This window comes from Cygnus atratus, chromosome Z (genome assembly GCF_013377495.2).
Source record: "Cygnus atratus isolate AKBS03 ecotype Queensland, Australia chromosome Z, CAtr_DNAZoo_HiC_assembly, whole genome shotgun sequence".
NCBI classification, from domain to species: domain Eukaryota; kingdom Metazoa; phylum Chordata; class Aves; order Anseriformes; family Anatidae; genus Cygnus; species Cygnus atratus.
Window position 1 is genome coordinate 29763321 of NC_066396.1, and position 21962 is coordinate 29785282.

Consider the following 21962-nt stretch of genomic DNA (forward strand, 5'->3'; position numbering starts at 1 on the left):
TGGGCTGCCCAGGGAAGTGGTAGAGTCACCATCCCTGGAGGTCTTTAAGAGACATTTAGATGTTGAGCTTAGTGATATGGTTTAGTGGAGGACTTGTTAGTGTTAGGTCAGAGGTTGGACTAGATGATTTTGGAGGTCTCTTCCAACCTAGACGATTCTGTGATTCAAACAGTTTTTTTGGTTTGATTAGTGTCTACCTTAAATGTTTAACCTCCTAACCAAGAATACTTGTGAAGTGGTTTTGTCTCTGAAAATAGAAAGACATTTTTTATTTTAGTAAGAGAAAGATGCGCATTATCACAAGCTCTTGTGAGGTTTTCATTTTTCTCCTCCACAGCTGTGGGGTCACTGCACAATAGCTGCTAACTTTGAAGTACAAAGGGCCTGTAAAAAATTGTATTTGGAAATTACAGCAAGACTCACGTGTTAAGAGAAGTTATTTGGCTGTTTGGTAATAGCTCTTTGTCTTTATGACTGGAAATTACTATGTAGAAATTAAGGGGATTGTTAATATTCCACTAAGCTCAGGGTATGCCTAGCAGAGGTAGAACATGCCAGCATTGTAATATTTTTTTTCATTCTCCTGTTTGCTTCTCTGTGCTTCCTTCTCCCTTTCTCTCTTCCTCCTTCCCCTCAGATTACGAGTTATTGACAGAAAACGATATGTTGCCAAATATGCGAATTGGAGCACTTGGATTTTCTGGGGCTTTTGAAGATCGGGACCCAACACAATTTGAAGAAAGACATCTTAAGTTTTTACAGCAACTTGGCAAGGTAGGTTGTTTGGAAATTCTCTAAATGCCTAGAAAAGAGATATCTTTTTCAGTTATCTTCTGATGACCCCATATACATGTGACGTTGAACACTTCAATTACAGAGATTAATAATTTGAGTCACAACACAATTTTCAAGTTCCTTTCAGGTCTTTTTTTCAGTTTCACAAGGTAATTAGATAGAAAAAATGTGGCTGGTTTCTACAATGAATCCAGTCACACTGAAAAGCTAATTTCTCCAATTATTTCTTAATAATGCTGAACTGTTGCGGTTTAACTTATCAGGCAGCTAAGCACTATACATCTTTTTGTGTACTCCACACCCCTGCAGTGGGATGGGGGACACAAGTGGAGTGTGTGTGAAACACTGATAAAGACAGTTTATTAGAGCAGAAAAGGAAAATGATGATGATGATAATATACAAGGCAGGTGATGCACAATGCAATTGCTTACCACCCACTGACTGATGTCCAGCCTGTCTCTGAGCAGCAGCCCCCAGACCCTGGCCAGCCACTCCAGTTTATTGTTCAGTATGACACCATACGGTATGGACTATCCCTCTGGCCAGTTGGGGCCAGCTGTCCTGGCTGTATCCTCTCCTGCGTTTTTGTGCACCCCCAGCATCCTTGTTGGCAGGGCATCATGAGAAGCAGAAAAGTCCTTGGCTCTGTGTAAGCACTGTTCTGCAATAACTAAAACATCAGCATTATTCTTGTCCTAAACCCAAAACACAGCACCCTATCAGCTACTAGGAAAAAAATTATCCCAGCCCAAACCAGGACAGCTGCATCTGAAACTTGTTTTTTGTCAGATGAGATTCATTTGAAATTGTTCCAGAGTAATCTTGCATAGAACTAGTGGGATTTTTTTTTGTACGTGCATATTCTGGGATATCTGCATGTGGAGTCTCTGAACTCAGTAGTGTCTTTGAGATATATGTAGACCTTGAACATTTTAGACTTTAGAAATCATCATTTCATTGCTAGTTTTGCAAGTCATTGCAGGCTGGCTGTGGAAAGCATGCCTAGACAGATGACTTAGTGGAGCTGACAGCGTTACCCAAGTATCATTTTTCCGGAATGGTCTCTTGCTTTTTTTTTATTGCTATTGACATGATATCTACACATTCGTTTAACTCCAAGTACTAGAGAAAATAAGCCTGAAAGCAAAGTAGCAGAACTACTTTTATTTGCAGGTGATTGTTGACTTTAAACAACAACATGGCAGAGGGAGAGGAACAGAGTTGTAGGTAATGACTGCAAAAAAGAAGGTGAAGAAAATATGAACAGAGAGAGGAAAGAAAGTAAAACGGAGAAACAGCTTGGGGAAGAACTACAAAAAAAAAAAAAAGAAAAGAAAACAGCCAGGAGAAGCCTTAATGTGATGTGGTTTTGCAAGTTCAGGAAAAGAGCTATCTCAGAAGGTATCATGGAATTGTAGGTAGAAATTTGTGGAGAAGGAGGAGAAAATGAATGTAGGTCACCCTCCTTTCCTCCAGTGCTGTTTGCTTCCTTTTAGAGAGCATGTTTTCTTATAGACAGTTGTTATAGAGCTGTGACCTGTGATCCTGCACTCCTACCTTTTTTCAGGTAGGGTTTGTGGTATTTCACTTAAATAATTGTCTGGTATTACAAGAAACTTATTACATAATTGCATTACTTAATGCTAGTACATTCAGCACAGAGGCTATTATGAACATTTACTAAGAAAGAGAATGGTGTGGACTCATTTTTAATTCAAGTACTTCTACTTCTGATCTAGGGAAATTTTGGCAGTGTTGAGATGTGCCGGTATGACCCCCTACAGGATAATACTGGAGAGGTGGTGGCTGTGAAAAAGCTGCAACATAGCACAGAAGAGCACCTTAGGGACTTCGAAAGAGAAATTGAAATACTTAAATCTCTGCAGCATGATAACATTGTTAAATACAAAGGAGTATGCTACAGTGCAGGTACGTGCTTACTGAATACACCTTCAGCTATGCACCTAAGCATGCATACTGTGAGAAATTCAGAGAGAGAAGTGTTTATGAAAGTTACCCATTTTCTTTATCTTAAAGTACAAAAGTCTTCCTAGAAGTGAATTTGGGGTTCAGTAGGAAAATGTAACCATTTTTAACTGTTGCTTTTTGTCACTTAATGTGATGTTCCAGACTGGATAATACCACTTATCATACAGCCTGTATAACAGAAGATGGGAAGAAATTTCAGAAACAGATGTATTTGAGTTAATTGTTTATGGTGTTGAAAATGAGTGATAACATGTTTTTTTTGCCCAAGGTATTACTATAAGAAAAAAAAAAATCTTGCGTTCAAAATCTTACTAAGTTTTAAAGATGGCAAAATTGCTGAACAGATGATGTCAGTTACTATTCTGAGTTTTACCTCAGCAATGAAGAGGAATTATATAAAACACAGACACATATGGGTGGCACTTCTGCTTTGCTTTAGCAATAGAAGATGAAGTCTTGATGAGGTGATGTGTATCCACATAATTGCTATGTTTAAATAAATGGCATTTCTTTAACAAATGCAGTTAACTAACAGATGAAAAATTGCTTAGTGAGGAACATAATAAATTGTGTGTTTTGGTAGTAAGATGTCTCTATTACTTTTACTCATTTGTAAACACATTGAAATAAAAACTTTGTATTGGAAAATGACAGAAAAATTATATGTTTTCTTTGCTGTCGTCAAAGGTCGTAGGAATCTGAGATTAATTATGGAATATTTACCGTATGGAAGTTTACGAGATTATCTGCAGAAACACAAGGAAAGACTGGACCACAAGAAGCTTTTGCTGTATGCATCTCAGATATGCAAAGTAAGAGGGCTTTCAGATGATTAATATTTTTCAACAATATCTCTCCATTTTGTACAGAAATTAATTGTTTCGGTGTATCCCTTATAATAGTGTTGGGGTGCTAGCAAAACATAGCCCTAAAAAATAGCAGCACACATTCATATATTCAAGAACTTTACAAATTTCTGAATATCTCAGTGGTATTGGCTCATCCATCTGCTAACTGAGGGAGAATATTTGCCATTTACTTTTGTTTATTTTACTGTTTGTTTAGTTCATATTTTCATTCAGAAGAATTAAAAACTCTTTTATCCCGAATGAGAGCTGGAATAGAATTTTGAAAGAGTTAGTATACTTGTCCAAGCAAACACTTCTTGACATACTGTAACTGATTTTTCAGGACTTAGATATTCAGCTATAAAACCACTATTAAGAGCATGCATACGCTTAAGGAATTTACTTTAAAATGCAAATACTATTACCTTATTAATCTACTGGAGCAAAAATATATGATTTCTGTGTGAAGAAATAGAGGCCATGGAAGTCCCCAAAGCTGTAATAAATCAGTCTTGCAGATTGTCCCTGAAAATCCTTCATAAAATTCTGAAAAGGGAGGCAAAAATCTGATCTCCATTGTAGATGCCTTGTTTCCTCAGAAGCAGGGCATATACCTGCCCTAGCTTTATTCTGTTGTTGTGCTTGGGATATGAGGAACTATGGACACTATAGATTTCTCTGCATGTTCAGTAGCTTGAAGAAAGAAAGAAGAGCAAAGCAGACAGATAGATAGACATGCATGCACACACACACACACACCACACACACTCTTCTCCTCCCTGTTCCCCTAACCCAAGGTGTGTAACGAATATTTTTAAACTTCCTTTCCCTGTTTTCCACGTCAAGCATGGAAAGAGTAGGTTATTTAGTGAGTATTCTTCACGGTACATAGCCCCTACTTATTTTTACATACAGTAAACTTGCATCCTGACACATTCAGGGCATTTTCTGTCTGCACTATCCCTAGAATAGGCCTGACAAGAACGAGGCAGGAGAGTCTCTGCAAAAAGCAAGATCTTCTCCAGGCATTCAAACTTTTCACCTGGTGAACACAGCTTGATAGTTTCCTTCTTGTAACTGGACTGACTTGGTAAACCTTTTAGCTACTGAACCTGGAGCATGCACAGATGGATGCTGCATGCTTCTTTAGCAGCTGATTCTACCTATTCATGTATTCACTGAAATAAAGCTAGGTGAGTTGTCTCCAGCAAAGCCTCCTAGATGGGCAAGCAGTCTGCAACATAGCTGAAAACAGGAAATGTTTTCTGGTCTATGGCAAGTGTCAGTCTTCTCACAAAGAGGAAGTATTGAACATGTGACCACCCACAGAAAGAGGGTTCAAAAAGTCCTCTGATCAAGGGGTCCGAAACAGTAAGTTTTTCTCTAGTGAAAGGTCTCAAGCATTAGAAATTCTCTTGCTATTTCTGCCACAAAATAACTTGGTATCAGTGCTGGTAAATCACCTTAAACAACCTTCCTTCAAGCAAAGATCTGGAAAAGTCTAAAACTCAGCACCACCTAGGAAGAAGGTGACTGAATTTTTCATAGAATAATCAGGGATCTTTGAACAGGCAAAAGCAGCAGCCGCTTACTTGTTTTATTCTGTAGCCATCTCAGCAGACCCTGAGGGATCAGAAGATATCTGCACTGTTCATTCCCAGAGGAAGCTGTGAAAGCTTGTATTTTGCAAGCCTTCAGGCTTTTAATAAAGTGCCACAGTGGCAACAGTTTTTGGGACCCTGGCCTCTGAGACAGATGTATCTGACAGGGGGATTGAAAAGTAGATTTTGGCTTTTGCAGGCAGTGCAAGTATGGCAGGAAACTTTGGAAAAGGAATTAAGGCCAAGAAGGTATAAAGAAAAACATTGTGTGTGTGTGTGTACATACATGTATGTATGCATATATAAATACATATGTAAGAGAAACATTAAAGTACTACAGGTCTGCAGGATGGTGCTGAAAAATCAGAAATGAGATGGAGTGACTTTTTTCTAAGTAGCAGATACCAGGAGGAAGGGAGCTAGAATATGCATTCTGCAGATACTTAAGTGTGAGAACTTCCTGCTTTTGTGTGACAAAGCATGGGCACACACAGTACAAGAAAGTGGGAAGTTCACATGCAGTTTTTACTCTTAAAGAAGTATCTGCAGCTAACATCTAAGGGAGGCAAAGCCCAAGGGTTAAAATGGATGTACTTTGCTTTGACCTCTTTTCACTGTTCTACCTGTAAAGCAGAGGTTATATCGATTGCTCTAATATTTCTGCAGTATTCTGTTGCTTCAAATTCTTCACTCAGAGGCTGGTGAGGCACTAGAGCAGGTAGCCCAGAAAAGTTGTGGATGCCGAATCCCTGGAGGTGTTCAAGACCAGGTTGAATGTGGCCCTGAGCAACCTGATCTAGTGGGTGGTGTCCCTGCCCATGGCAGGGGGGTTGAACTAGGTGATCTTTAAGGTCCCTTCCAACCCATGCCATTCTATGATTCTGTGATTCAAAACATCTTAATTTTTTCCTCATAGGATCTAATGCAAAATTTTACTGTTGATAAAATCTAGAGGGCTAGTGGTTCTATGCTTAATTTGGAATACTGAATTAAAAAATAAGGATCTTCAAAGCTGGTTGTTGAACTGTGACAAAAGTACTCAAGTTATGATTTATGACAATATATTAAAAATGTAGTGAGTGCCTAATATTACAAAAATGGAATCTGAATACTTTTTCTTCTTTTAGCTTAACACCTTTTCCCATTTCCTTTAGATATTTGTTTCTTTTGCAATGTTTGGTACTATCAGAATCTCAAATCTATTTTTCCTGCTGTGAATTTGTTACTTTTTTTTGTTGTATAAAAGTCTTTCTCCTCCTTCTTTGTTGCTCTTGCCTCAAATATGTGAGAGAGAAATGAAGGCATGGCCCATACCTGAGGGTTGAGTTGAGTGTGGTTGCTTATTTTTGGTTCCTTACTACTAATCTGTGAGAATTGTCCTGACTTACAGATGACATTTTTTGTACACATCTCATGCTGTGAAAAGCAGAGTTTTCAGAGCTGGCATTTGCTAGTAGTGACATTTCTGTAGATGTAAATCAGTACAGCTATCGTTGGGTGCGGCTTGTGTCAGTAGTGCTGTTTGTCTGGTGGCAAGCAATAGGGTTCTACAGTCAAATTTTCAAAGAATCTTGGCAACAGAACAGCAAATATATATATATTTTTTTTTTCCCTCAGTACATCTGATTTTGGGGATTTTTTTTTGCTCTGTTGGCCCCACTTTTTTTTTTAATGTTTCCTGATAGGGGAAGAAGATAAGAATAAATTTATTTTTCCATCTCATAAGGCTTAAAGTACTTCATGTGTCTTTTCTGAAGAGCCCCACAGCTAGCTCTTAAACAATAAAGATGGAAGCGTTTGAAACAGTGTAATTAAACTCAACTCCTGTAATGCCACAGGATTATGACTTCCACTCAAGATTTGCATGATTTCAAGTAACCAGCTCTGTGAGCCTGGAAAATGCCTGTTGTAACAGGAAACTTATTAGTATCAGATAAATTTTAGGACTGTTTTCAGGACAGTATTTAATAGTAATAAAAAGGTATAGCATTTCCGTTGACTGAGTGTATATGAAACCCAGGAGTTTGGCTTTGAAAAAAAGCTAGATTTGGTATTTTTCAGGATGGCAGCAGATAGGTGATTAATGGGGAACAGGGCAGTTTTGAACCCTGTTTTGGAATAAGATGTTCTAAATAAACAGCAATGCCATCTAGCGGTACTAGGCTAGGTACTAGGTACAAGAATCTGAGAAAAGTTAAGACTTTTGATTCATGATTTTTCTGAGGTTTTTCACTTAAAAAACAAAAAGGGAGATAAATCTTTTGGAGAGAATAAATCTCTAATATTGATGTCCAAAACACTTGAGTTCAGCAATACTACAGCATCATTTATTGCTTTTTGGTTGTTGGAGTGACGTGTCGTCTTGTAAAATTGACAGCCTGCTTGGTGTTTTATTTCACATGTGAGAGTCAGGCATCTTTTAACACTGTGCACTGTCCACCATTTATTGCTGTGTAAGCAAGATTTTCTTTTTTGTAATGCTCTAATAATTTAGCCTGGTTGTCACTTCACTCACTGGCTTCTTCTACACTTTATTGATAGCAAAAATAAGAATGTGTATTGGTAAGAAGGGAACAGCAACAGCAGTAAAAGAAGACATGGCTTCAGGCAACTGCAAATATAGCCAGAGAACAGGTGTCAGATCCAAGGGATCATAAAGTTTGATAAAGCAATCAGGATGTAGAAAATGAAGAAAGAAGATTAATAGAAATGGGTAATGAGATAGGAAAGGCTTTTCATATGCCCCGTATTATGTAGCTTAGCCCAAATTTTGTTTCCTTTTACCTATTACTGGCAAATTGCATTTGGACATGGAAAGGAGCTATAACAGCTATCTAGCTATGTAATCATAAACTAATGGCTCTGAGAGGTGCTCTATGTAGCTGCTATCAGTTAAGTAACAACCCTGCATTTGGAAGAGTAACTCACTAGAGAGGACAAATATACAGCAGTTTTTGGTTTTAACTTTGTCCTTAATTCATCCCTTTAGTGGAAGTGCAGTCACTTAATGCTAAAAGTAACTTTCTTTTCTATTGTGTCTGTGAACTTTATGCTTAGGGTATGGAGTATCTGGGTACAAAAAGATACGTTCACCGGGATTTAGCAACAAGAAATATCTTAGTGGAGAATGAGAACAGAGTTAAAATTGGAGACTTTGGATTGACTAAAGTCTTGCCACAAGATAAGGAGTACTACAAAGTGAAAGAACCTGGTGAAAGCCCTATATTTTGGTAAGTTTCCTTTTGATATATGAAATAACGGCACATTTTCAGCTTCATATTTTCAGCAAATAGTTTTGCATATTGTAGGCTTACGAAGTGCAAACTCCAAGTCAGTTGTGAAAGCACTGCGAAGGTCACACTCATGATATATGACTTTACAGTGTATAAATGTATGAATTCTCAACATATTTTCATGAAAAACAAATACTCAAACAGTTATTTAAAAGATGCCTTAGGAGCTGACTCTTATCTAACAAGGGGAAGCTTCTGGACTCTTCTCACAGAGGCCACCCTTGCAACCCCCCTGCTACTAAAACCTTGCCATGTAAATCCTATACAACTACATTCAGAATACAGAACATATACTTCTGTTCTGTGTATTCATAATGAAGACACAGGAGTACCTTAGAAAATATTCTCACAGATAATTGTGATAAAACCATCTTCTGTCTTGACAATGAAAGAAAATGCAATCTCATACCTGTGATTTTTGTCTATATAGCTGCTGTAGGCACTGTCAAAATGTAATATTTAAAGGATGAATAAAATAATATAAAATGGCATCACAGTCAATGTTTTTGAGAGTTCAGAAGTACCTGGGACACAATTCAAAGCTTATTGAAAGTGATGGAAGGGTGCTTACTGGCTAGAATTGTCTTTCTTTCCAGTCCTTTTCACATTAAAATCTTGTTCAACAAACAAAAAACCAGCCTTGGATATAGTAATCACTAGCTGTGTTAGTTTAAGCTGGTTTGTGTTTTTCAGTACCATTTAGTTACTATTAACAGTATAGTTACTAATGAAAGTAATGGAAGGAAACGAGAATATGCTAATGCCTGTGTACAAAGGGTACATATTTGTGAAAAATCCTGGTCTTAGTAAAAGAAATATCTTCAAAACTAAAAAGCCACAAGTCACACAGAACAGTGTATATATATATATATATATAATGTATATATTTTTTTTAACTATGTGTTGCAGGTATGCTCCAGAATCTCTGACAGAGAGCAAATTTTCTGTGGCCTCAGATGTGTGGAGTTTTGGTGTAGTCTTATATGAACTCTTCACTTATATTGAAAAGAGCAAAAGCCCACCAGCTGTAAGTACATAATGAATGGTTCTCAGAGGTTTTTGTTTATTTAATTTTTCAGAAAGATATAGATGAAAGATATAGATTTTTGCTGTACTTAAATAGCTCGAGAGTTACTGATTCTTTTCAGATGACACCTTCATGACTGAGACCACAGCCAATCAGAAGCAGCAGCATGCTGAGAAACGTTACTGTCGAGGCATAAGAAGCAAAAGAGATCTGGAAAATCACCTGATAGTGTGTGCAAATTTTATCCACACTGTAACTCCCAACTGTTTGGGAAAGATTTTAAAGTCTCTTAAGTATAGATTCATCTTTCTTATCCTTCATGGAGAGTGGTCCCAGATGCAACCATTTCTTTGCAACATGACAAGTATTTTTAATGAAAGGCTTTTTGAAGGCTAAGCCAAACAATTACTTAAACATTAAGTTGTTTTAAATGTAGTTACTCTTAAAGTTATTTTGTTATGTTACTCAAACCCAAGCTAATAGTATATTGAATTTCAGGAAAGAAAGGGAATAATTTTTGCAGACTCTTTATTGATGCTTTTAAAGACAATTTTATACTAAACAGAAAAATATTACTTCTGCACTGCAGAACAGTTCTGCAGTTGGAAATGAGATTCACAATGTTACTTATACCTAGCATTGCTCTGCAGGCATTACAGAGGAGAGTTGAGTATTATATATGTAGTGGAGCTGTCCTCACTGTTGGCTGGTGTCTCAGTCATGGCAAATGTAGTTTTGAGAGCTCAACAGTGATTGTAGGTAAAAATGTACTTGGAAGACCTCTGCATTGACCTCAGCAGACCTGTCAGTAATTTGATACAATTACTAAACTATCAAGGAAGAGCTCTCAAAGCAAGGACAGCTCTCCCTGGGTAGGAACAAACATTGCAGACATCTGGAGTTCTTCAAAGGGACTATGAGATGGAAAGTAATGGAGTAAGTCATGGGCTCAGGTGGAATATACTTTGAATAAATCAACTTTTTGGGTTAGGTTGCTCTGTTATGCATCAACAAAAAATCATTTGTACCAAATAGCCAAAGCAGTCTTTCATCATCTTTATAATTATTCATTGTGTTATTGACATTGTCTGTTTGCATGTTCTACCAACAGTTATTTCACATTTTCATATCAAGCATCATTAAAGAAATATATGTAGCATTGGATGAGTAACAGTTCCATTACATTATGCTTAGAAATTTATTTTCAGAATAATTAGAAATTATATAATATATATATTATATATACTTGCTCATTTTCTTTTGATCTCTGACATTCTGAGAAATATTTTTATCTACTTTCAGGATTATGTTCATTTTGGCTAGCAAGATTTACCTAAACCATTTTGGCTGGCTTTAATTATGCCATTCTTTCTGGCCTGTAGTTACTGATTAATCCAGTTCGTCTTTTTTTTTTTTAGTACATCAGTAAGTTATTGCCTGTTTTCTGTTTGTTAAGGATTTTTAAGGCATCAAGATTTTGTTTTAATGTTTCAGGAAGCTCTTTAAAATTAGCAGTAAGATTTATCCATTTAAAAGTAGGTGATCATCAATTGATGATCAATATTTTAAAGAAGATTTTAATTTATTGCTTTAAATCATGTATCATTTATTGCTTTAAATCATGTATCATGTAAATCCTATTTTCTTCCACACAAAAAAGTGGTGATTATTAATATTTGTCTGGACTTAATTATAATTTTATCATTGCTATATACTATGCTATTTATAGAATTTCTAAGGTTTTTCTTATAAAGAGTTTTGCCTTGGTAATGATTTTTCAGCATCTTTTTTTTTTCCCTTCAAATATTATTTACAATAGTTGGCCTTCTGTTTCAGGAATTCATGCGCATGATTGGCAATGATAAACAAGGGCAGATGATTGTATTTCATTTGATAGAGCTTTTGAAGAATAATGGACGACTGCCAAGACCAGATGGATGCCCTGATGAGGTGAAGTATTATTATAGTAATACATTACTATAGTCTGAAAGGTGCTCAGTAAGGGTGAGTACATGGTAAATGCGAACCTTGTGTTTCCTTCTGCACGGATTACTGAAATATTTATACAGCCTGAATGGTTGTGCTGTTATTTTATCAGTTACATGATGAGTATAATCACATTTCTTTTATGATTCTTTAGATTGTATTCCCTCAGGAGCCTAGTATGTAGTCCTTCTAAATATACGAAATAGGATTATTGTGGCTGACTGCTATAGTGAAGCACTCAGGCTTCTACCGCAAAAATGTAAAATTTATTAAAGCAATGAAGTTAGCATATGGAATTTCTTCCATAGAAGTCCCATATAAACATTCTTGTTCAAAATTGTGAACAGTGGATTTTTTGACATGTTTAAAGTTTAGCAAAAAAAAAAAAAAGCTTCTTCAGATTTAATTAATCACATTTAATTCCAAGATTTAAAAAAACCTTTATCTTGATTATTTTCTTTCTCTTGCTCTTTCCTCCTCAAGCACAGGAAAACAACCTATGTTTATCATGTATATTATTCATTGTCAAGCTTTCTCAGCCAGGAGCTACCTGAAGTCTGTAGGCACAATGAAGTATATGAATCAGATTTTATATGGTCAGGGCCTTTAGATTTGTACGGAAGTTTTTCATAGATATTGAATTTTATATGCCTGTAAAGTCATCCTCAGCACACACATTAATTCAGTGTTCTTTTATTTTGCTAATACTCCAGTTGTTTTTAGAAAATACTTACTATTTCTAGGTCTTTTAATTCTCTGTTCTTTAGAGGAGGGGGCACTTCAGCTTGAGTCAAACTAGTAGGGCTGGGTAAGTGAATCAGTAAGGAAAGAATGTTTTATTTGTGTAACTTCTAGCTGAGACCAAATCCTGCATCCCTTTAAGATCAGACTCACTTGGCAGTAAGTGCTGAAATAATTCATTCAAACCTAGGGACAGGAGAGAGATCAGGGTCAAGTGATCTAGAAGAAAAAGAATGGTTCAAGTAGGGCAGAGAAGCCATTGGGAAGGAACTATTACACAGAAAATTAAAGGAGAAGTCTCTGAAGTAACCTTTCTTCTATTATACGTATGAGCACAACAATTGTTGAATCACAATTATTGAATTGTTTAGCTTTTCACAGATAACCTGAATGTTGTATTTATATGATAATACAGAATGTGTTTTATTGAAACTCTAGATATCAGACACTGGAATCTTTGCAATACTTCAGGTATCAAAGCAAGATGGAAATGCCTCTATTCTGTCAGAAACTGCTCTTCCCATTTTGATCCTAAGAGGGTAGTCATAACAGATCTTAAATCTTCTGGATGTCTGTAGCATACAAGCTGCTTTAGTTTCAGGTCAATGCAGGAGTTCCATATTTGCTGAAAATGAAAGAACTGAAAGCTACATTTGTCTTGCGAGCCTTGCAGGGAGTTCCTCAGCAATACTTGAGAAAGTGTTGGAAGTATGAGAAGTTGGTAATGATCTGGGTTAAATTAGTGAGAAGAGTATAGATAAAGAGGCTGGCATAGAAATCCTGTTCTGTGATCAGGTATCAATTGCATGTGTAGGAAAAGAGTGTGGCCAAATGCTTATTGTAATAGAAATATCTTCAAAAAGTTCACTCAAATCCATTTTTACCAGAAGTAGGTTCAGTTTGTTCTGTCTTTCTGATTAGCTATCAAGGATAATGAAGAATTTAATATAAGAATGTGGAGAAATGTATGTTAAAGTTCTTGGACCAGTTCAGAGTAACTATTAACTGTAGTGTCTGTTTGCCTAATACTGATTTGCTTTGTTTCCCCTCCAGATTTATGCTATCATGAAAGAATGCTGGAACAACAACGTTACCCAGCGCCCCACCTTTAGGGATCTTGCTCAACGAGTGGATCATATAAGGGACAACATGGGTGGATAAGAAAACTGTCCCTCCTTAAGAGGATGCATTGTGATGCAGAACAAAATGTACTTGGTCTGCTGTGTATAATTGACATATGTGCACTTGTGCATCTATCTTTCCTGGGAGTAAAATCTGTGTGGCAAATATCCTATCTGAATCTGCAAACTGAGGAATCCTGCTGGTTTTCTTTATCAGGATATATTTGTTACTATGAGAACAATAGGGAGAGAAATTATTTTTCTAAACAAAATAATCTAATATATGGTCAGTCTACAACACCATTATTTGCCTTACTTGGCAGTGCAAAAAAGAGGTGACTGAACATATGGTGTGAGTAAGAAATGAAGAGACAGTGTATTTCCTTGTTGAAACGGAGATGCACAGAAAAGACTCCTAGTCTTCTCACTACGAGTCTGTAGTGACTTGGCACCCTGTTTTGTGTGTTGCACAAGGGCTTGTGTTTGTTAATACACTTTTATAACTTTCATTGTTGATGCAGAAATGGCTTCTCTGTATAATGAAATGGAAGTAGTTATGTAATGTGGCAACTTTTACTGTGCCTGTCTGAATCAGTTGTTGGTCAGCAATATATGCAAAGAGACAGAATAGGCTGTGTGATTTAAGTATTTTTTGGGGAAGGGAGCAAATTGTTTTTCATTTGGACAGCCAGAAAACTTATCCATGCGAAAATTTTAATTTAAAATGAAAAAGCAAATATTCTTCTTTTTTCTTACTCTTCTTTTCCTGTCTTGATTAAATATTGGATACCCTTTACATATCTGAAGATGTAATATAGCAAGTAGAACTGAAGCCATTTTATACAAAACAGTGTCTTCAGTTTATTTCTGAGTATTAAAAAGCCAAACATATTGCTTTTAAATACTTCTTTTATTCCTCCATCTTTGTAATTTTCATGTAGTTCTCAGTGTATCTATAAATTGGAAACTTTAAAACAGAATTAAAAATACAGAAAATGCCCTTCTTTTCCCAGTTGCTCACTTTGATGTCATGATCATCATCTGATACATTCCTTCCAGTACCCTAAAAGAATGCTTATGTCCCAGTATCTGATATGGCCAGTCGCAAACACCTTAGGTCAATTTTCCAGTGAATTGACCCAAAGCTATCTCATTTTTCTTCTGTGGTGAAACCCAACGTAAGACCATTTGGAAGGAGGAAATATAAGTGCAGTTGTTCCACAATCAGCTAGGGGCAAGAACATGATCCCAGTTATTGATAACTGGAAGGAGTTCAAAGCTACTTGAACAGATAACTGTGTGTAATTCCACTTTTGAAATAAGTCTAACAAATTTATAGACAAGGCAACTGTTTGGTTTTTGCCTCCAAGCACGAAACTTGGGGAATAATTTCGTATCTCAAAGCAGTAAAGGCTTCAGGTTTGTTTATTTTAAATTCAAATAATCTTTTTTTTTTTTTTACTTAGATAGTGTTGCAAAGTACAATGCTGGTTCTTCTTGGATGTTTGCTGAGGCTCAATCAAAGCTACACAACTTGGCAAACTCTTGAAATGCACATTTGTATTTAAAATGAAGTGTTCATTTCTGAAATTTGGTGGCAGTGAATATGTGAAATAGAGGAGTTACTTCACTGTGAGGCCTCCTTAAGATTTATGATTTAAATACATCCATCTTATCAGAAGTTTAAGTACCTCAGTTAAAAAGAAAAAGTAAAAATTCCTTATTCAATTAACATTGTGCCAGTATTGCAAAGTTTTGTACCACTATGATGTTTCTCTCCCACAATCACTCGTTCCAAATTCTGATTGTATAATATGGGAGATTGCTAAGTAGCGAAGGGGCAACATCAACCCTCTTTCTGCCCATTGCATTTAATAAAATTTTCTGTTGGTTTTCTTGCCACCAAACACTTGCATAGATAATTTTTAAACTAATTTCACAAGCAGTTTTCAAGCTGCAAATAATTTTAAAGTGCTTTGTTCAATTTAACATGTTTTCTCTATTTCTATACATTGCTTTCAAGATGATTTAAAAATTTCATGCAAGAAATGTCTTTGAATTTTTAGTCTCAGTTGTGTGTATGTGGTGTTTTGTTTTTTGTTTTTTGTTTTTTTTTGGTAGCAAGAGAAGAAGCTTTAAAGCATTGAAACAGCATTTTAGCTGGGATAACATATGCAGGAACTATGTAAAATTTGCAGTGTATGACACTGAGTAGCCAATTGGTTTCCAATATATAGTAGACTAAACATAATTTATGTAAAAATCTCAGGGAGGTTTGTGTAATGCAATGAAGAGATCTTCCAGTCTGCTCTTTTTTCAAGTGAATAAAAAGTCTTTTGCTTGTTCTACTACAGTATGACTGATTACATAGTCTATTTGATTGCTTAAATATAGTGTGGAACTCAAGGATAATTTTTAAGTGTTTTTGTGGATTTTTTTACTTAAATACTTTATAATTTTAGAGAAAGCCATATCTTTACACTGCAGTATAATTGTGTGCTGTTGGTCAGGAACATATTTAGTCCATTGTAACAAGTCTGTGCAAAGGGCTTGATCATTCAGGATGAGTATTCTCAGCTGGGTGAATAGGACCAAGTAGTGCTTAGGACTCAGGGGATGTGTGATCACCTGCAGTGTCAATGTTTAGGTCCTGGTGCAGACAGAATCATGGTTTTTCTCAAAAAGCTGTTGAAGATGTAAATGCAGTGATTTGCTGAATTTGCTAATGCCAAATGTAACCTTTTAAAAAAAAAAAAAAAAAACTGCAATTCAGAAGCTCTGAGATCTACAGTAGAGTTGTATAATGCCATATTTTTGTATAGTCTTTGTATTAATGGAATCAGTTTTTGTTTTAGAATCTTTCTTCAGTTGGCATTGCATTTGTCACACTTCAGTATAATCAATATGCTACTCAAAATGCTGTGATTTGTTGTAGGAAAAGTGCTGTTTTATGCATACATGACTGCTGCTATGATGTAGAATTAAAATCCTAACTACTGCTTTGCACTTATATTTGAAGTGAAAGAATTTTTCAGTAAGTGCACAATGTATCTTAAAAAATCTCTGCAAACAAGTATTGTCTAATATTGGTTTGTTGCCTATCGGTATAAATATGCTAAGCTTCAAAATCCATTTTAAACATATTCCACAACCTTGCAACAGTCATGTAATAAGCCAGATGAGGAATTGATTTTCAAGAAAAGAAACCCAAATTTTGTCAAGTCATGGTATTGATTAAAAGCTTCCATAGTTGAGATAATTATTATTATACGTACAGACAAATAACTGTAAAAAAATGTAAAATTATTTTTAGAAATCAAGTTTTTGATTTTTACATTTGGTTGAGATATGGCCAACTGTCTTGATATGTGTGAGAAAAGATGTTGCTGCATAAGGTATGAAGAAATGTAACTCTTGTGTAAAGAAAGCAAGCTTTTCAGGAATGTATCATCGGGAGGATAGACCTGGAGGACAGACTTCTGAGAGTAAGAATGGAAGTTCGGAAGAACAAGAAGACTGTTAGAAAAGGCTGATGTTACACAACAAAGAAGCTTTCTGAAATAAGAAATGCACGATGATTTATGAAAAACTGATAACGTCTACTGAAAATGCCATATCACGACAAATATTTGCTGATGTATTTCTTGGCTGTGTATTGTCTGCCTTAAATGTAAAATACTCACAGAGACCTAACTTGTTGGAAAAAATGCAAGGGTTGCTATACCAAAAGAAACTGCATAAAGTTATGCAACGCCAGACAGCAATTTTGAAAGATGTTTGACTAAGAAGGGTTTTTTTCTGAATTTTGCTTTCTGAATAAGAGGTTTACAATACTTTATATTAAAGTAGAAAAAGTCCCTTTGGGGGAAGGGAGAAGAAAACACGTGCTACTTGTAGTTGGACTGCAAACATTTGAGCACATGGCTTATTGAAGAGAACGTGAAGGGGATATTTTCTAGCAAACTGTGTATTAATAACTGAAAACTGTGCATTTCTTTTGAGTATGGTTAGTAAAAATAAAATAACTAAATACAATGAAAGGCATATGCCTGCCAAGATTTTCATTTATATAATACTTAAAATTATTTTCTGGTGTTTAAAGTTGCTATTGAAGAGAACTGCTCTGTTTAAAGGGGTATAATACAACACACACAACTTTGTGACTTTCCCAGAATTAGCCGTATGTAGTGTTTGTAGTGTTTATCTTTTTGTAAGGAATCTTTATGTACCAAAGAAAAAGCTGACTATTGGGTGCTCCCTAAAAACAAGACTGATCTTAAGCTGGTTATTTTGGGATGAAGAAGCACTTCCCTTTACCTTCAGTACTTAGTGAGAGGCAAGTCTGTAAGCCAAGAAGAACTAACAGACTGACTGGTACCAGAGTATGGTTCTTCAGAATTTCTAACACTGGTAAACTATTATGCAAATATGCAAATCAAGAGGTTGTTTCATTAATTTATTGTGTTTATCACAGGATTTTCCTGTAATTTTGAATTGCTGAGATACATGAAGATTATCACCAGTTAATCGTGGAAAGAGTTGATGCAGATTTTTTTTTAATTACATTTTGAGAAGTGCATGGACAAAACACAAAATACACACATAAATACACAGAATCTGCAGATAAATACACAAATATATGCTTAAGCTAGTATACTGTGGTGGAAGTAAAACATTGTTCAGTTACCACTTCCAACTCACAGCATCCTAATGAAGTTTTAAAGGTTATTGTAGGCAGCGTTCCTCCTGACAACTACTAAAGATCATTGAGGATCTTTAATTGTTATAGGAAACAAATTTTAGATAATGAAAAAGAAGAAAATACTGATGTTCTCATGTGATTATTATATATTGCATGGTAGTAAGTGTGGCACAATATAGCCTTCAGTTCCTCTTCATGCTCTTGAAATAGTGTGATATTCTGCCTGTACTTTGCGATAAATATAATGATTTGGGGCTTACTTGGCAAGGTTTGGTTAACTGGGGTGGGGGATTGGGGAGGTGCTGCAGAGATGGCCTCTGTGAACAGAGCCCAGCAGCTGCCCCATGTCACATCAGAGCCAGCTCCTGATGGCTCCAAAAGGGACCTGCTGCTGGCCAGAGCCAAGACAGGTTGCAGTGCTGGGTGGGCCTCTGGGAGAGCAGACTGAAGGAAGGGTGGCGGGAAAGCACGAGACCTGCACACAACCCTTGCAGACCCCAGGTCGGTGCTGAAGGAGGGCAGGAGGTGCTCCAGACACGCAGCAGTAGTTCCCCTGCAGCCTGTGGAGAGGCCCCTGGTGGAGCAGGCTGTCCCCCTGCAGCCCATGGGTCCCACATGGAGCAGATCTCCATGCTGCAGCCCATGGAGGAGCCCCCTGCGGGTCTGGGGGAACTGCTGCCCATGGGGGACCCGTGTTGGACCAGTGTGCTGCAGTGGTACAGACCCATGTTGGGGCAGTTCTTGAAGAGCTGTTGCCTGTGGGCAGCCCCCGCGGGCTCAGTTCGGGAAGGATGGCATCCCGTGGGGGGGACCCCACATGGAGCAGGGGCAGAGAGTGACCGTGAAGGAGCGGCGGAGACGAAGCGTCAGGGACCGACCGCAGTCCTCATTCCCTCTTCCTATGCACCACTTGGCAGGAGGACATAGAAGAGGATGGGTGGAGGTGAAGGTGTTCTTGGTTTGCTTTTAGTTTCTCACTGTTCTAGGTTGTTAGTAATAGGCAGTAAATTGTATTAATCTCCCTGTGCTGAGTCTGTTTTGCGGGTGACAGCAGTTGATGATATCTCAACCCATGAGTTTTTTTCATATTTTCTCCCCCTTTTCTTTTGAGGAGGAGGAGTGAGAAATGGAGTGATGGTGGTGCCGAGCTGCCCATTGGCATGAAACCACCATATAAGGTAGGAGGAAGTACAGAAACATTAAATTTTAAGGTATTAACTAAGAAATGCTCATAAAAGTAGAACAAGATGAAGTTGAAAATGCTTGAAGTTTTAGGTGACTAATTGTTTTGAGCAATATGGAAGCATCAGGAATAGAAGGGATTCCAGAACTTGTAGGTCGATAATACTATATAGCACAGCAAGTACTGAATTCTGATAAAGTTTATAGAACTGTGGTTTTGTTTGTTTGCTTTATCTGTGTTTGGTTGCATTTGCTGTATGGTGCCATGCCATAAAACTTCAACTCAGTGAGCAATATCTATTAAAAATAAAAATAAGAATGCATCTGTAAAAACACCTCTATATCACTTATGTTTCCTGCTAGTAATTTTCCCTCTAGTGTTACAAAGATGTGAAACTTTTAGTGAATTTATAAAAATACATTCACATTCATGTAAGTTGACTGAAAAAAAAAGGAGTGAAATAGTCATTTCTGCAACAACATGAGATCACTACTGAACGTCTGTGTAGTACTGGAGCCATTATTTTAGGATCCATTTTTGGTCTTTTCATTCTGCATAAGTTTTACTGAAGACATGTAAAGCCCCTCCTCCTCCCTCCCCCCCCTCTTTTTTTTGTTAAATGCCCTGCTGCCTCTCCTCTGAATTGTGCTATTTCTGTAGTGAGATACTTGGAATTCTTCAGCCAATGTATCTTTCTTCCCTTTGTCAAGATTATTCTGAGACTACAAAAAAAAAAAGTGGGATTTCTGTTCTTGTTACTTCCTGTACAACTGCAGGGATTATCTGCTTTCATGAGGGCATACAATGTTTCTGATGGCACTCCACATCGGTATCACACTTCCGTGAAGTATGTGATATGCTACAGTATTAACTTTAGAAAACTGGAATTTGATGGCAAATAGCAGCCTAGAAGGTAACAATTACCGTATTAAAGCCAAAGAAAATTGGACTAAGAAGTAAAACTTGGAAAAATCCTGGTGTATAATAATCCTATGGATACAATTCACAAAGCCAGATGCTGCTGTTGCAAACAGGTAAAAAAGCAAGAGGACCTGAAGAATTAAATCTGAAAAATGCTGCAATAAGTGGTAAGAGCAGAGACATGAGTCACTCATAAACCAAGTCATGTTTAATTCTTCCTTTCTAGAGGATAGTATCTAGCTGATAAACTGTTGTGTCACTTAAACCCCTTCAAAGAAGTGTTTGAGCTATGGTTTGAAGTACTGCTGACACAGAGACTTTACAGGACTTAAGAAACACAAAGCGGAGCAAAGGAGGACTGGGCACTTCAGTGCTTGCTGGCATTGTCTCATCATGCAAGAGCCGCTGGAGCAGCCAGAGGGGCAGGGATCCCCCGCTGCATGGGATTCACTTCTGGCATGGTGCTCTGTGCTGGGCACTTCAAGGGGGTTTTGGAGAACTTTGCATTCCTAGCAGTTGTGATTCACAGTTTGTTGCCACCAGGGCAATGCACACACACATCCCTAGGGATGAGCTCCAGGTTGGGGACCCCTGAATCTCCAAGCAGCCGTGTGACAGCCAGGTGTTTGCAGGGATGTTGTGCAGAGGAAGTCCGTCAGGCTTCTGTGAGCCCTCAGGAGTGTGTCCTTCTGTACCATGGCCCTGGTGCCTATTGGAGCAGGGGAAATAGGTCACATTTTTTGTAATGCTATCATTAAATAGATAAATGAACAAATAATACTAATTGAGCTAAATGGCAATTGCCAGGGGAACCACAGCAAAAGTTATAGAAAGCACATCTGAGCTTCTAACCCAAGAATTCAGATTACTGGAGAGTGAACAAAATGAACAAGAGTTCAGGAGCAGGAGCTTGTATTTAGAATGTGAATGCACAGGTTAATAAATGGGCAGCTGGAAGTGGTCTTCTCTTTTTCTTTGCTTCTGTGTTCTTGATCTCTTGATTTGTAATAGTGTTTTTTTCTTAGCAGAATGGCATCCAATATTGAAAGGTCTGTGCAAGACAAAACAAATTTCAAATCTGTGGGGAAGATCAAGATAAATAATACTTGTATGTCAGCAAGGCATGAGCCTTCATTTCTTGGGCTTAAGAAAGGTTTTATTACTTTTTTGTGAACTGTACAACTCTAAGGCTAATAACACTATGTGAAGTTGATATGATAATACCATGACATTCTTACAAGACATTTGGGACATCCCATGATGCAAGTGTCTAGACAAATATGCAGTTATGGGAACAAAATGATGTGGAAAAAAAGAAGCTGCCCTAAAGGAGCTTTAGCCTTCTGTACTGGAACTGTTGGGCCCCTGGGGACCTGGGGCTACAGACTACCTAGATGAGGACAGCAAAAATAAAAGTCGTGCTCAAGTTCAGGTGTGTGATCAGGATATATTTTAGGCACATACAACCAATTTTAGCTTGGTGGTGTATGTTTGAATGCTGCATGGTAGGAGAGAATTAACGCTGTATTTCATTCTCTCTGTAAGATGTCTTATTACTGATTTCCTAAATAATAATAATAATAATAATAAAATAGTCCTACAAATGTAATATCTATTAGTGATTTTGTTTTGCCACTACAACCGTCTACTTTTTTAGTAAACTTAGACAAGCTATTTTAACTTTAATCTTCATATCTCTATAACAAATTTTACAGAGTAAAATGTCATTAAGAAAATAAATATTAGTAAATCAG

General features: G+C 37.0%; 1 protein-coding gene across 4 annotated transcripts in view; it reads left to right on the forward strand.

Annotated features, from left to right (window-relative positions):
* JAK2 (Janus kinase 2) overlaps positions 1–15309 on the forward strand; it is a 109793-nt gene extending 94484 nt beyond the window's left edge. For all 4 annotated transcript variants that reach the window (XM_035567652.2, XM_050716459.1, XM_050716460.1 and 1 more), the window contains 7 exons: positions 638–774; positions 2536–2725; positions 3473–3597; positions 8292–8464; positions 9437–9554; positions 11391–11504; positions 13335–15309. In XM_035567652.2, the coding sequence (XP_035423545.1) occupies positions 638–774; positions 2536–2725; positions 3473–3597; positions 8292–8464; positions 9437–9554; positions 11391–11504; positions 13335–13442 (965 nt within the window). In that variant the 3' untranslated portion in view covers positions 13443–15309. The remainder of the gene's footprint in view (positions 1–637; positions 775–2535; positions 2726–3472; positions 3598–8291; positions 8465–9436; positions 9555–11390; positions 11505–13334) is intronic.
* Positions 15310–21962: the final 6653 nt, after the last annotated feature.